At 43.4% G+C, this 12364-nt stretch overlaps 2 protein-coding genes across 2 annotated transcripts; both read right to left on the bottom strand.

The window, feature by feature from the left end:
* Nucleotides 1-2630: 2630 nt before the first annotated feature.
* Nucleotides 2631-3977, bottom strand: LOC120291446. The gene is made up of 2 exons (XM_039308804.1): nt 3696-3977; nt 2631-2814 (listed from the first exon to the last, which is right to left on the bottom strand). Exons 1-2 carry the CDS (start codon nt 3915-3917, stop codon nt 2713-2715), a joined length of 324 nt encoding a protein of 107 aa, XP_039164738.1. The 5' UTR covers nt 3918-3977; the 3' UTR covers nt 2631-2712.
* A 2804-nt stretch (nt 3978-6781) lies between these two features.
* On the bottom strand, nt 6782-7815 carry LOC120291705 (umecyanin-like). Its single transcript, XM_039309398.1, has 2 exons — nt 7488-7815; nt 6782-7137 (listed from the first exon to the last, which is right to left on the bottom strand). The coding sequence occupies exons 1-2, from the start codon at nt 7660-7662 to the stop codon at nt 6782-6784; spliced, it is 531 nt and encodes a 176-aa protein (XP_039165332.1). The 5' UTR covers nt 7663-7815.
* Nucleotides 7816-12364: the final 4549 nt, after the last annotated feature.

Here is a 12364-nt window from a genome sequence, read left to right as displayed (position 1 = left end):
GGTCGTACTGCTTGCGAGAATACTCGAATCCTTGTCGACATGATGATGGTAGGATGGAGTGATTCCTGTGATCCCACATTAATGGTCGGGACAAAATAGCCTTCTTAATGAGAGTGAGTGAAAGTCCTTTCTAACTGAAAGTCTCTCATTTGGTATTCTTGAAAATCCATGTCATGAGTGAAAATTGTCTTAAACGATGATTCTCCCCAGTGGAAATTTGGTGGTGCAAATATGGTAAAACCATCATGCATAAATCTTGATGGAATGGATAAAAGCTTCAGTGGATTTTGGAGTGTGCTGAATTGCTTACTTCTTTGGCAAATGCATGTATTTTGCTCTAATCATGTCGACAGTAATGTTTCCTTGAAGACCCAAGAGTTCTTGACATTTATGTGGCCTTTCAGAAGCCTCGAGGTGAGAAACCTCCATGAATACTTGAAGTACATCCTCGATGTTCCAAAATTTCTGTCTACCAAGAGGTAAGTGACCCTCACGAATATCCCAGGTTTGTCCTAGGTATTCCCAAATTCTTGATATATGTCTCAAAACTCGTTGTTAATCATTTCACTCTGGATGTGAATGTTTTTCGATCTTTTTCGTTATACCTTAGTCTGGATCTAGGTATTTCGAATCTTCTTAATCCAATATTCATCTCACCTAACATTGAGTGTCTATTGGTTAAGCCCCAAAATTTTGACATCTCGATGCGGATCTCGGATGTCTCAAAACTCTTCATTAAACATTTCATTCTGAATGTGAATGTTTATGATCTTTTCGTTATACCTTAGTCTGGATCTAGGTATTTCGAATCTTCTTAATCCAATATTCATCTCACCTAACATTGAGTGTCTATTGGTTAAGCCCCAAAATTCTTGACATCTCAGTCTGGATCTGGATGTCTCAAAACTCTTCGTTAAACATTTCACTCTGGATGTGAATGTTTTTCGATCTTTTTCGTTATACCTTAGTCTGGATCTAGGTATTTCGAATCTTCTTAATCCAATATTCATCTCACCTAACATTGAGTGTCTATTGGTTAAGTCCCAAAATTCTTGACATCTCGGTTTGGATCAATATTTTTCGGATGTCTCAAAACTCTTCGTTAAACATTTCACTTTGGATGTGAATGTTTTTCGATCTTTTTCGTTATACCTTAGTCTCGGATCTAGGTATTTCGAATCTTCTTAATCCAATATTCATCTCACCTAACATTGAGTGTCTATTGGTTAAGTTCCCAAAATTCTTGACATCTCATCTCTGGATGTCTCAAAACTCTTCGTTAAACATTTCACTGGATGTGAATGTTTTCGATCTTTTCGTTATACCTTAGTCTCGGATCTAGGTATTTCGAATCTTCTTAATCCAATATTCATCTCACCTAACATTGAGTGATGTCTCTTGACAAATCGGATGTTCAAAACTCTTCGTTAAACATTTCACGTTATTTAGTCCGGATCTAGGAACCCTCTTAATCCAATATTCATCTCACCTAACATTGAGTGTCTATTGGTTAAGAAGAATAGAGAATGGTACGGGTCCTAGACACAACCAAGCAATGCCCGGGTGGGTAGAACGGTACGGGTCCTGGGAAAGCAGTCTCTTTGTAAAGTCATGTTACTATTCTAGGCGACCGTAGAATGGTACGGGTCCTGGACATGTAACACCAACTATCTCGAGTTACTCTACCCTCCTCGAAGGTAAGTTATTCCAGGTAAGTTCCTTTTATCACTGGCATTAGCATTTCCATGCATCATATAAATTGCATTTAAAAAAAAAAAAAAAAAAAAAAAAACAAAAAAAAAAAAAAAAAAAAAAAGCCAAAATATCATCCATTGCATGTGCATGGTCAAAATTTAGGTATCATATTGTCTTTGAATGCAACCTCTGCGAGCTCACCTTCAAAGAGGGGCAGCTGTTGACACCTAAATTTTGACTAATCATTTAGTAATTAATTGCATAAAAATTTAGGGATTAATCTTTAACCCCTAAGAAAAAATATTAAAATTGCATCTCATGTAGCCGCATTTGCATCGGTACTAAGAGGACAACAAGAAGCAGGGGCTCGCGATCGATTGCATACACAAAAGGTGGGAGCTTTGCGGATTCGGGAAAATCTTCAAAAAAGCAAAAGCAGCTCACAACATACCATATAATATGCCCCTATTGTGTTATTATAATATGCCCATAATACTATATAATATGTCAGCTTTGATGATGCAATGAAAATTCACCCAGAAGGAACCTCCTCATTAATGCATGCAATATGCACGAAAGATTTCAATTGTGAAGAACAAAAGGTGGAAACCAAGAAGAAAGAATTAAAAACTCCATTGAAATGGGAGGCGCTTGGAAGCTTCCTTTCGGTCAGACAAGGGGGAAAGAAGAGTGTCAGAGAGAGATAAAAAATATATTGGGAAGGGGCTCTTCCTTCGGACAACAAAAAATGAAGTCAGGGGAGGATATTAAAAAAATGAATGGAGAGTTTGTCAGAAGATTAAAAAAGGGCAACGTTCAGCTTAAATTCTGGAAAAGTTGCGGCTACATCTTGTCAATAATAATGTTGGCTATCTTCAAGAGGCAATGGACGGCCTATAAATAAGACCACAAGAAGCCGCGTCGGGGGGGAGGAGAGAAAAAGGAAAAGACACACAAAGTCTTCTTCTTCCTCGCGCAGTAGCTTCGTGGAACCCTGCAACCGTCCGAGCTTCCCCTTCACCTGAGCGACCAGCAGCTCGTCACCACGCTTCCTCCACGAGCCGCCGTCTGCAACCCTCCGCCCGAGCACCGGTGCCACAGCAGCTCGCCGTGCTCTTCCTGCAACCTAGCGCCCGACGACCTCTACTTGTCCCTGCAACGCCCATCGCCAGAGTTCCGAGCCCCTGTCGTAGCACCCTGCCCGCCACCAACGCCTGCTGCCGCCGACTCCCTCCTTCCGGCGAGTTCCGAACGCCGGTGCCGCTGTAGTTCCGGGCCTTCGCTCGCCCGCCTCCTACATCTCGAAGCCACGAGCGTTGCCCGCAAGCTGCAGTACCAGTCACTGAGTCCTGCCCGTCGCCGCGCCCGCTGTCGCACCGCCGCAGCTGCTGACTTGCAGTCGCTGGAACCCCGAGCATCACCGCCACTCCCGGGACCACGAAGAGCCACGCCTCCGTTCGACCTGCTGCTGATCCTCCTGCTGCAACCCCCACCGAACACGACCTGCAGAAGCCCGTGAGCCTCCCTGCCACGCCTCTGTCCCTGCTGCGACCCGACGCCACAGGAGCTCACACCGCTGCTGCTCAGCCGTCGATCTTCGCCCCAGCAGCTGCGACCCGACGTCCCTGCATTCTTCGCATTCCGCTGCTCCAGATTCGAACGCCGAGCCACCGTACGTACGTCCGCTGCCCTACCTTCGCCGGTGATCCGCTTCAGCTGACCCAGTGCCCGAGCTCCGCCAGGGACGCCCTGCAGCAGCCGAGTTTCGCCTGCCGTTCGTTCCTGCTCGCTCGTCCGACGCCTGCAGCGCACCACCTGCGACCTGCTGCTGTCGCCTGTTCGTCCGGCGCCGGTCCACCTACCACCGGTCCTCGCCGGAGTCCCGAACGCCGGAGTTGCCCCTCCGGACTGACGACCGGCTTCCCCTTGGAGACTGCAGAGAGGAGACGTGAGAGAGAGGAGATTAAAAAAAAAGAAAAAAGAGAAGACAAGACCCCTACTGTTGATCTTCTCCAAGAGTTCTTCGCTCCTAGATTTCCACGGTTTCTGCTCCTACGCCGTTCGACCTCAGCAGCAAAACTCCGCCCAGCTGCACCACCAGTCACCGCCACTCTGCCGGCCATCCCCTGTGCGAGTACCACCCACGTGCTCGCACCGCCGTTCGCCGTCCCTACTGTGGCCGTGACGACCAGCAGCTTCCGATCCGCTTCAGCGTCCCCCATTCCTCTGTAGCTCGTCACCGCGCCGGACCCCCACTCACCCGTCGTCCTGACCACCACGCTTCCTCCGCGAGCCGTGCCGATCCGCGCTGAGTCCCATCGGAGCCGAGCTCGAACCAGATCTGAAGCTCATCACCTGCACATCCTGTTGACGCCGCGAGCACCTTCCAGCTCACACCCACAGTCACGCCTCTGACCGCCCAAAATAGCATCGGAGCCGAGCTCCATCCTGCTCACCGCTCAACGCCTCAGCTCGACGCCCTGCCCCGCCTGCACTACCGTCACCTCGCCATCGTCTCCCTCCTGCTGGTGAGCTCCGAGTGTCGACGCTGCGACAACCCCTGCCGCTACCTTCCTCCTTCCGGCGAGTTCCAGACGCAGCTGCCGCTGCAAGCCCGCGCCCCTGCCCGTCCTCGACACCTGCGGCAACTCCGCCATCTCTGCTCGACACCAGCAGCTGCGCCCGAGCCTTCCGCAACGCCAGAAGCCGTTCTCACCGCGACTGTTGCCGGAAGTTGCTGCTGCCCGCTCCTTTGCCGTCAGTCCGTTGAGTCCACCAGCTCTCCCTCCTGAGTTGCTGCGTCCGAGCTGCTGCCACCCACTGCACCGGCAACGGCTCGCTGCTACCCCGCTTCGCTGCTGACGCCAGATCTCGTTTTCGCTCGCCGTCCGTGAAGTCCGACGCCGGGTGCCGCCCTCCTTCGCCGTCAGTCCACCAGTCATTGCCGGTTCACCTTCGCCGGAGCTGCCCCCCGGATTGACGACCTGCTTCCCTTCGGAGACCTACGACAAAGCTGTGCGTGGGAAAGCGAAAAGATAAAAAAAACAAAAGGGGAACATTAGGTAATTTATTTTTATTATTATCTTATCTTTATTTTTATACAGTTTATAGTTCGTTTTTATATATTTTTTAGTGTGTTTATTCATTAATGCATGATTGAAGTCCCAATGTGAAATAACCCATCAAATTAGGGATTAGGAGTCCGATTTTCTCGCCCGAAATCCGACTCATAATCTCTTGCAAAATCGACAATTCAATCTCATGCCCGAGATTCGATTTGCGATTTAATTTAAAATTGATCAACCCGATCTCATGCGCGAGATGTGGTTCGTCAATTTTGAATATTAATTTTATCCTGATTGGATTAGATATCGGGTTATTAGAATTAACTTTTGTTTTTGCAAAAAAAAAAAAAAAAAATTCAAAAAGTGTGAGTCAGATTAGAGCTAGGGTTAGCATATTTAGTTATTTCGTTTTTTAAAAAAATAAAAAAATCCAAAAAATGCATTTAGGATATTAGTTTTTTTAGAATTGCACGTGTCAATCTAGAATTAGACTTTTACTTCAAATTTTTAAAACAAAAATCCCCAAAAAGAATTAATTAATTTAGGATGCTAGTTTTTAGGTTGTATGTTTAATTGTGTGCTTTTTTTTTTAAAATTTCGAATTTTATGTATTAAAAAAAACAAACAAAAATCATCATGCATTTTAGAATAGAATTGCATGTCTCATTTTAAGTTTAGACCAATTTGCATCTTAGGTTAGAAATTGCTAGATTAAAATAACGTCTTAGTTTAAATTAGGATTTAGCATGACTTAATCCTAAGTTTAAATTGGAGGGAATTTTAATTTAGCTAGGTAATTTTGCATTTGTCTTAATTTCGAATATCATGAAAAATTCAAAAACTTGTCTTTAGATAAATTAGTTTCAATTTTTAGGATAAATTGCATTTTTAGGAATATAAATATCATGTGCACGTCATGTAGAATTAGGCTCATATAATTAAAAAATTGTCCTCATTACAATTAGGTCATTTTGATTTGCATATTTAATTATTGCATGTTCATTAAGAAAACAAAAAAAGAAAATATTTTACTCATGTCATGTAGTTTAGAACACATTGTCATGCCATTCCATGTTAGATTAGTAGCATGCATAACATATTGCATGATTCTCATTAAATAAGTAAAAACAAAAAAAAGGAAATTGCCTGTTAATTAGAAATCATATTTAGGTCTGTTGATGTGAATTCTGATTGAACAATGCAGATGCTTTCGTTGCTATGAGGTAAGTCCTGCAATTTATTCATCGCTTTCTTGGGTGTTAAATTGGTGGTTTGCGCATCCGCATGATCACCTCACATGTTAGGAGGATAAATTAAAATCAATTCAAGCTGCCTGCAAAATATTTTTTAAAGAAAAAAAAAGAAAAGAAAAGGTACCGAAAGGGCGTTAGAGAAATCTAGCGTAATCAAGTCCCCGAACTCACAATCTCTGGTTCGTAGGAGTGAAGTAATTCTCCCATTACTTTACTTGGGTTTCTAATCTACCCACCCAAAATAGATTAGTGGCGACACCTAATTGAAAATCATTTGCATGTTAAGAACTTGAACCTAAGTCGCGAATTGGTATGGGCTTGGGAGAGCTCGAGTTAAGTCTAGGCTTAACAATCCATTAGCCAACCCGTAGGTGGTGCACCTGAAATTTAGGTCGCGACAATCTTTTGATTGGTGAATGATAAAGTCTTCTTATTTGATGGTACTTGTCAAAATAAATTAGTAATTTCATGTCAGCAAATTTCATCATTGTATTATTGTATAGTATCTTCAGAAGTTCTAGTAAATTCGAATTTGTAGTAATACCTCCTGTCATCGTGTTCTCTTTGCATCAACAAGCCAAACGGCGACATAACTCAAGATCCAGGGCCGACTCAATCCAACTCAAGATTCTCCATACTGCTTATTGATTATTTCTATCTCACGAATGCCACTATCTTATTCCAAAGAAAGGCAATGAATTCATCCACTATGTCTTCTGCAACAGCATCTCACAATGTACCAACATTTCCAACTCTATCTAAGAGGAGCTAACACAATAAGCCCATGAGAATGGACACAAGAAGGACTAGACGTGCAATACCGAGAGACGAGCCAGCACTTGGCGGAGATGTGGTCGCGCCAGTGGTGGGGGATGGCGGCGGTGGAGATCCCGGCAGGCTGGAGGTTGGGCCGCTCGGAGGCTCCGTGACGGTGATGGCCAGCTTTTGACCCTGGGAACAGTGGCCTGCGGTGGTGCAGAGGAAGTAATAGTCGCCGGCGGTATCCAGGGAGTAATTAGCCGGAGAAGTGGACAGGACTGTGAATGGGGAGTCGGTGTTGCAGGCGTCATAGTCTTCCTTGGTCACGTCCCCAACGTCGTTGTTGCTCGAGTCGAAATCGAACACTGCCCCAAAAAAAGGGAAAAAAAAAAATGAAGGATCGTGAGCATCAAAGAGTGAAAGCTTATCGATCATGGTCAACGCAAGTACCCCAAATCAGGGGCAGAGATGGATTGGTCTGATCACATTCAAACCTGTCATTTCTTGACATGTTGACCAGATCTGTGCTCAAACGTCGTATGACTTTCTGATGAGAGATCTACTTACAAAACAAGCTCAAAAGGTGCACAAACTGAAATTGTCATAGTTCTGGATCTTCTTCTTCAACATAAATTTAGATATCATGCATACTTTGCACTCGTAAATGTATGAATTTGAAAGATTAATGTCGGGCGAGAACCGATTTCTGACTCACCTAGAACGTCGCCGACCTCGAACGTGTGTTGGCTCGCCCAGTCGGAATACGCGCCGGCGCTAGAAGGGATCTTCCATCCCTCAGAACCTCCCACTGTGTAATTCGTCGCCTCGGCGCACGATAAAAGCGTGACCACGACCCCGAGCAGACAGGCTGTGATTTTCGCGTCGGCCATTTTCAGCTTGGCTCGTGTTGCAATTTGAAGCCCAGGTCGCCCCCCAAAAAAAGACTGTAGCTCCTTGTTTTGTCAAGGGGGTGATTTGAATCCTGAGATCATACAGGTAACAGGCTGCATTGTGCTGGACAGGTAGTGAGGCACATGAATTGATTGGCTTTGACTGATTATCTTATTTTCCGCGCAGTCGGAGATGGAGCTTGGGATTTGAAATATAAAGTCAAATATGCACGCACTCACATTAGAATTTTGACGCAGTTAAATTATTATTATTTTCAGTGATTTTGAATGGATAGCATCCTCTCTCTCTCTCTCTCTCTCTCTCTCTCTCTCTCAATATTTTTCATGAGTGGCTTGAGCCCAATTGGGTTGGGGCCAAAAAGACATGGAAAGCCCACAATGGCCCAAACATATTCAAGGAATTAAAAATATCTTTGAAACAGTTAGAATAAAAAAAGAGTTTAGATGGATTTAAATATTCACGTTCAAATTTAAAAGACCTAAGTCACTAAGAAGCTGAACATACAAGTCAAAAGAAAACTTGCTGAAGGCAACAAATACCGGAGGGACTGGATTCGGAAAAGTGGCTAAGAGTAAGAATAGAGTGGATAAGCTCAACTGTCTTTAATTTTTCGATTTATATCACAAAAAAAAAAAATTATACAAATTGTGACACAAAGTATTCTGAATCTTTTCATATCATCAAAAACCCTCAACTTCCCATTGTGATACAATTATATCTTCTTCTTTTTTCGTATGACGTCATTTTCCATGCTACTCAGCAACGTAATGCGAGTAAGAGAGCTCTTTCCTTTCCATGTAACAAATGCTTCCTTGTCTCTCTTATGCTGTGCAGTGTTTCCTTGTTCAGGTTCTACCATGGTTAGGTTAAGTCTAGTGCATCTTGCTCTTCCAACACATATTGGATTTTCATGTGCCAGATTTCATAGTTGTCATCATTGAGTTTTTCACCTTTATTCAGCTCAGCAACTATGCTCTTTGTGGCTGAAGCCATTGATCTGAACATATCAGACATATATGCACGAATAATTAATGCATATCATTTATACATCCATTTTGCATAGACCCATCATATTAATGAACAATTTCAAGTAAGGTTTCAGAATAAAAATGTCACTTTGTTTCCAATCATCCTCAAAATCCTAACTTAAAAATATCATTAATATAATTGTCTTATGCAAAATAAATTTTATGAAGCTACAAAAAACTTCTATGAATTATCCACAATAGTCAACAATAATAGAAAGCAGACATCCAATAGAATAATAATGTTTTCACATAATACAACTAACATATCAGTTGCCATACCAACAATAACTAGATAGAAAAATATTACATAAGATGTCCACAAAGCACACTAAACAAAGACCAGCCAATTCATCTAACACCAAGTCAATACACGAACTGAGAAAGATCCTCTTTTGTTCAATTTCTTGATATTTTCCCTTATAACAATTTAGTAATAATCATCTATAAAATCCATCACAATTTTCCTATATGAAGCGACTTTGTTGACATCCCATATACGATTCAACACTCCTTGCCATTATGGTGGAAGAGTGTTCATGAAAAATCGCACCATCTCAGACTGTGGCATATGACGACCATTCCATATGACCTTTTGAATTTTCCCGTTGACTTCAAGAACGTGATCAATTAAGTCACCACTCTCCCATCGATGATCAGTCAGCTCAGCTATCAACTTAGAAATCATTTCCTTTTGTTCATTGATAATTGCATGAACATGTGTGCGCAACTTCAGGGAAGGCATTGTTCATGTAACAAATGCAGAACAAATAAGAGATCACATATAATCCACATAGGCTTAATTGGAAAAAGAAACACATTCTTTTCCTCTCTCCTTTTTTTTTTTTTTTTGGGTCAACAGTCAAAGTCAACGGTCGACGGGTCGGGTCGGGTTGCCAGGTCGGGCCGCCGGGCTGATCGGACCGGATGGACCGGTCGGGCAAATCGACCGGCACGTGCGGCACGCGTGGGCAGCTGACATCACGATGACGTCATCTGGCACGTGACTCGCACGTGCCAGCGACGGCACACGCGCACGTGCGCGCGTCGGCTGTGCGTGCGCATGCGATGCACGCGCCTGCCCTCGCGAATCAGCGCGTGTAGAGCCGGTTCATTCCGGCTACGCGTGGGGGCGCGTCCGGCGGCCTTTGGCGACGTTCCGCCACTCGTCGCGCTCGTCTCGACGAGATCTTCCATCCAACGTCATCAGAAACTGATTTCGACTTACAGAAAATCGAAAAAACGGGTGAACAGTGCTCGGGTGTTGGGATTTTTCGCCTCGATCGGTGTCGATCGATTAATTTCACGAAAATTAATAAGAAATCATCCATAAACATGAAAGGGGTCGGGAAAACATGGAAAAAGAATCGGGAAACAAGAACTATGGCTCTGATATCAATGTTGGGATTGTCGGATTCTCTGAAACCGGATTCGACACTAAATCGAACCCCTAAACTTGTGCGGAAGACGAGCCTAAGAAAAATACATGCATCACCGATCCTAAGCCACATTACATAATTGAACGTACCTTGTTAGCCACAGATTAAATACCGATGCCGATATGAGGAAGAGAAACTGATCCCGTACGATCCGATGACGTTAATTGGCTTTGAAGGGAAGAGAGTGTCGTCTCTTTTCTTTATTCTTTCTTTTGGAGTGTTTCAAGGGAGAGAGGGAAGGAGGAACATACGTTATGCCAAAAGGTACGTTCCTCCCTCTTTATTTCCCCCTTATATCCGTCGCCTCCAAAAAGAAACGTGCCCCTTCATCATATCCCTCTATCCATGGGCCCTAATATTGTGGGCCGGGCTTTTAGGCCCAACATGGGTGGACGGGCCAACTTAAGTCCATCACATTAATAATTAAAACCATCATAACCTGTATTGAACACTGCAAAAATGATGAAAGATCATCCGGCTTTGAAGAGTGACGCTCAAGATTAATTGCAGTTACAAGTAATCGAGAATGGACTGGTTAGAGCAAAGTCATTAAAAATTACGATAAGCGAGTATCTGATTCCTACTCGAAGAGCACCAAAACGAGAAGGGCGTGTTGGTTCACCCAGTCAAAGGACATGGTGGTGTTGGAATGGATCCTTCTTCGCGCAGAACCTCTGATTATTGATTATTAAAGCTTAGCCATTTTGGCCGGGCTTCTGCCATAATCTCAGGTCGAGGTCGCCCCTTAGATCTCCATTCTTTGTCGAGGGGGTGATTTTTTAGCGCAAACGAAGGTGGGAAGTAGATGTTGCGAATGATACACATGGACTGTATAGTGAGTTACTAGCTTAGTTGCTTCATCTGAGTAATAATACTTTCTTGAGTGGTTGATGACTGAGATTGCGATCGAAAACGAAGAAAGCTTGTACTTATTGTTTATTCCCTTTTAAAATGATGCATTCACAACTGTCTTTTGATGGGAGTGAAATTACTCAGGCTCTAGGATGTTGCCGAAACAGATTGCGGGATGGGGTGGCAACGAACGCGATGCCATAATACTCAAACCAATTATAATTGGATTAAGAAGGACGATTTATCATGGGCTGCAATCTCTTAAATTCTTTAGTCTCTATTCTATACAATTTCTTGATCATGACAAGCGAATCTTCTAAGAAACTATGAAAAGAGGCCAAACCACACAATGCAATTCCATGATTTGAACAATAAAAAAGAACAACGAGAATTTCTCGTAAATTTTCAAATTCAGACTTCATCAATATGGAATGAGATGTTAAGAAGGAACTATGTTTTGAGGAGGGAATATAGTACTAGCATCCATCAGCCGACCAATATCAATTGGGAAACCGAACATTGTGTTTGCATACAAGATTTTGTGGAAGCATTGCAACTTTTGCTAATCATTAGGAACCTAAGGTCATTAGTCCTTCAATCCTTGGACTTAATAGGGTTCACACACCTTCGGCCGACTCTTTTCGAGAATGGTTACTGTTTTAAAAGGCTTCTTCTTGCTCTTTTGGCATGAAAATTCTTTTTCTCATTTGAATACCAAAAATGACGCAGATAGTAGTCTCATATCATATTAAGAGGAAAATATATCAATTGGCTCAAAATTCACTAATATATATTTGATTCGAGCAATTTAAATTTCTAATCCTATTTAATTTCTGGTTTTATATTGATCAAGTGAGCTTTCGTTTCTCACATTTACTCTAAATTTCCAACCACCTTTTGATTTCCGTCCGCATGCAAAGTCAAAGCAAGTGTAAAATTCGAATTGCGTCGATTGTTGCGACTCACCGGTTGCCTCGGAGGAAAAGAAAAGAAAGGAAATCTTATCTTCATTACAGAGACGGCCAGCCCGGCCCATGTAATTCTCAGCCTCCATGGGCCGTCTGGCAAAGTTTTGGGCCGGAATCTCTATCGGCTGTTGGATCTCTTCCAAGGGCTCCGAATCGATCGTCGTTGGAGACTCTTGCCGATTCCTCAAGCGCGCCCTTACGATTTCTAGGAGCCGATTGAGATGGTGAGTTCGCGTTCCCGCTTTCAGATCTGCAGCGAGTAATTGGCTGCTCGATTGCCGGCTCACCTGATAGTCCTAGGTGAGGTGGGTGGCATTGGGCAACTAAATAAGGGGGTTTTTAGTGTGTTTTCGCCTGAACTTGGTTGTTCAGTACCATGAGTACTGAATGTGCGTG

Source organism: Eucalyptus grandis, chromosome 3, assembly GCF_016545825.1.
Source record: "Eucalyptus grandis isolate ANBG69807.140 chromosome 3, ASM1654582v1, whole genome shotgun sequence".
Classification (NCBI taxonomy): Eukaryota; Viridiplantae; Streptophyta; class Magnoliopsida; order Myrtales; family Myrtaceae; genus Eucalyptus; species Eucalyptus grandis.
Note: the sequence above shows the minus strand (reverse complement) of the source record. Positions and strands in the feature narration are given on the sequence as shown.

What these genes read in the sequence shown, in the direction of transcription:
- LOC120291446 (XM_039308804.1), bottom strand. Translation starts at nt 3,917, where the DNA reads ATGGGGGACGCTGAAGCGGATCGGAAGCTGCTGGTCGTCACGGCCACA. An exon ending in ACTCTTGGAGAAGATCAACA is followed by an intron (nt 2,815 to 3,695) that starts GTAGGGGTCTTG and finishes GCTAGGTTGCAG; the next exon opens with GAAGAGCACGGCGAGCTGCT.
- LOC120291705 (XM_039309398.1), bottom strand. Translation starts at nt 7,662, where the DNA reads ATGGCCGACGCGAAAATCACAGCCTGTCTGCTCGGGGTCGTGGTCACG. An exon ending in CGAGGTCGGCGACGTTCTAG is followed by an intron (nt 7,138 to 7,487) that starts GTGAGTCAGAAA and finishes TTTTTGGGGCAG; the next exon opens with TGTTCGATTTCGACTCGAGC.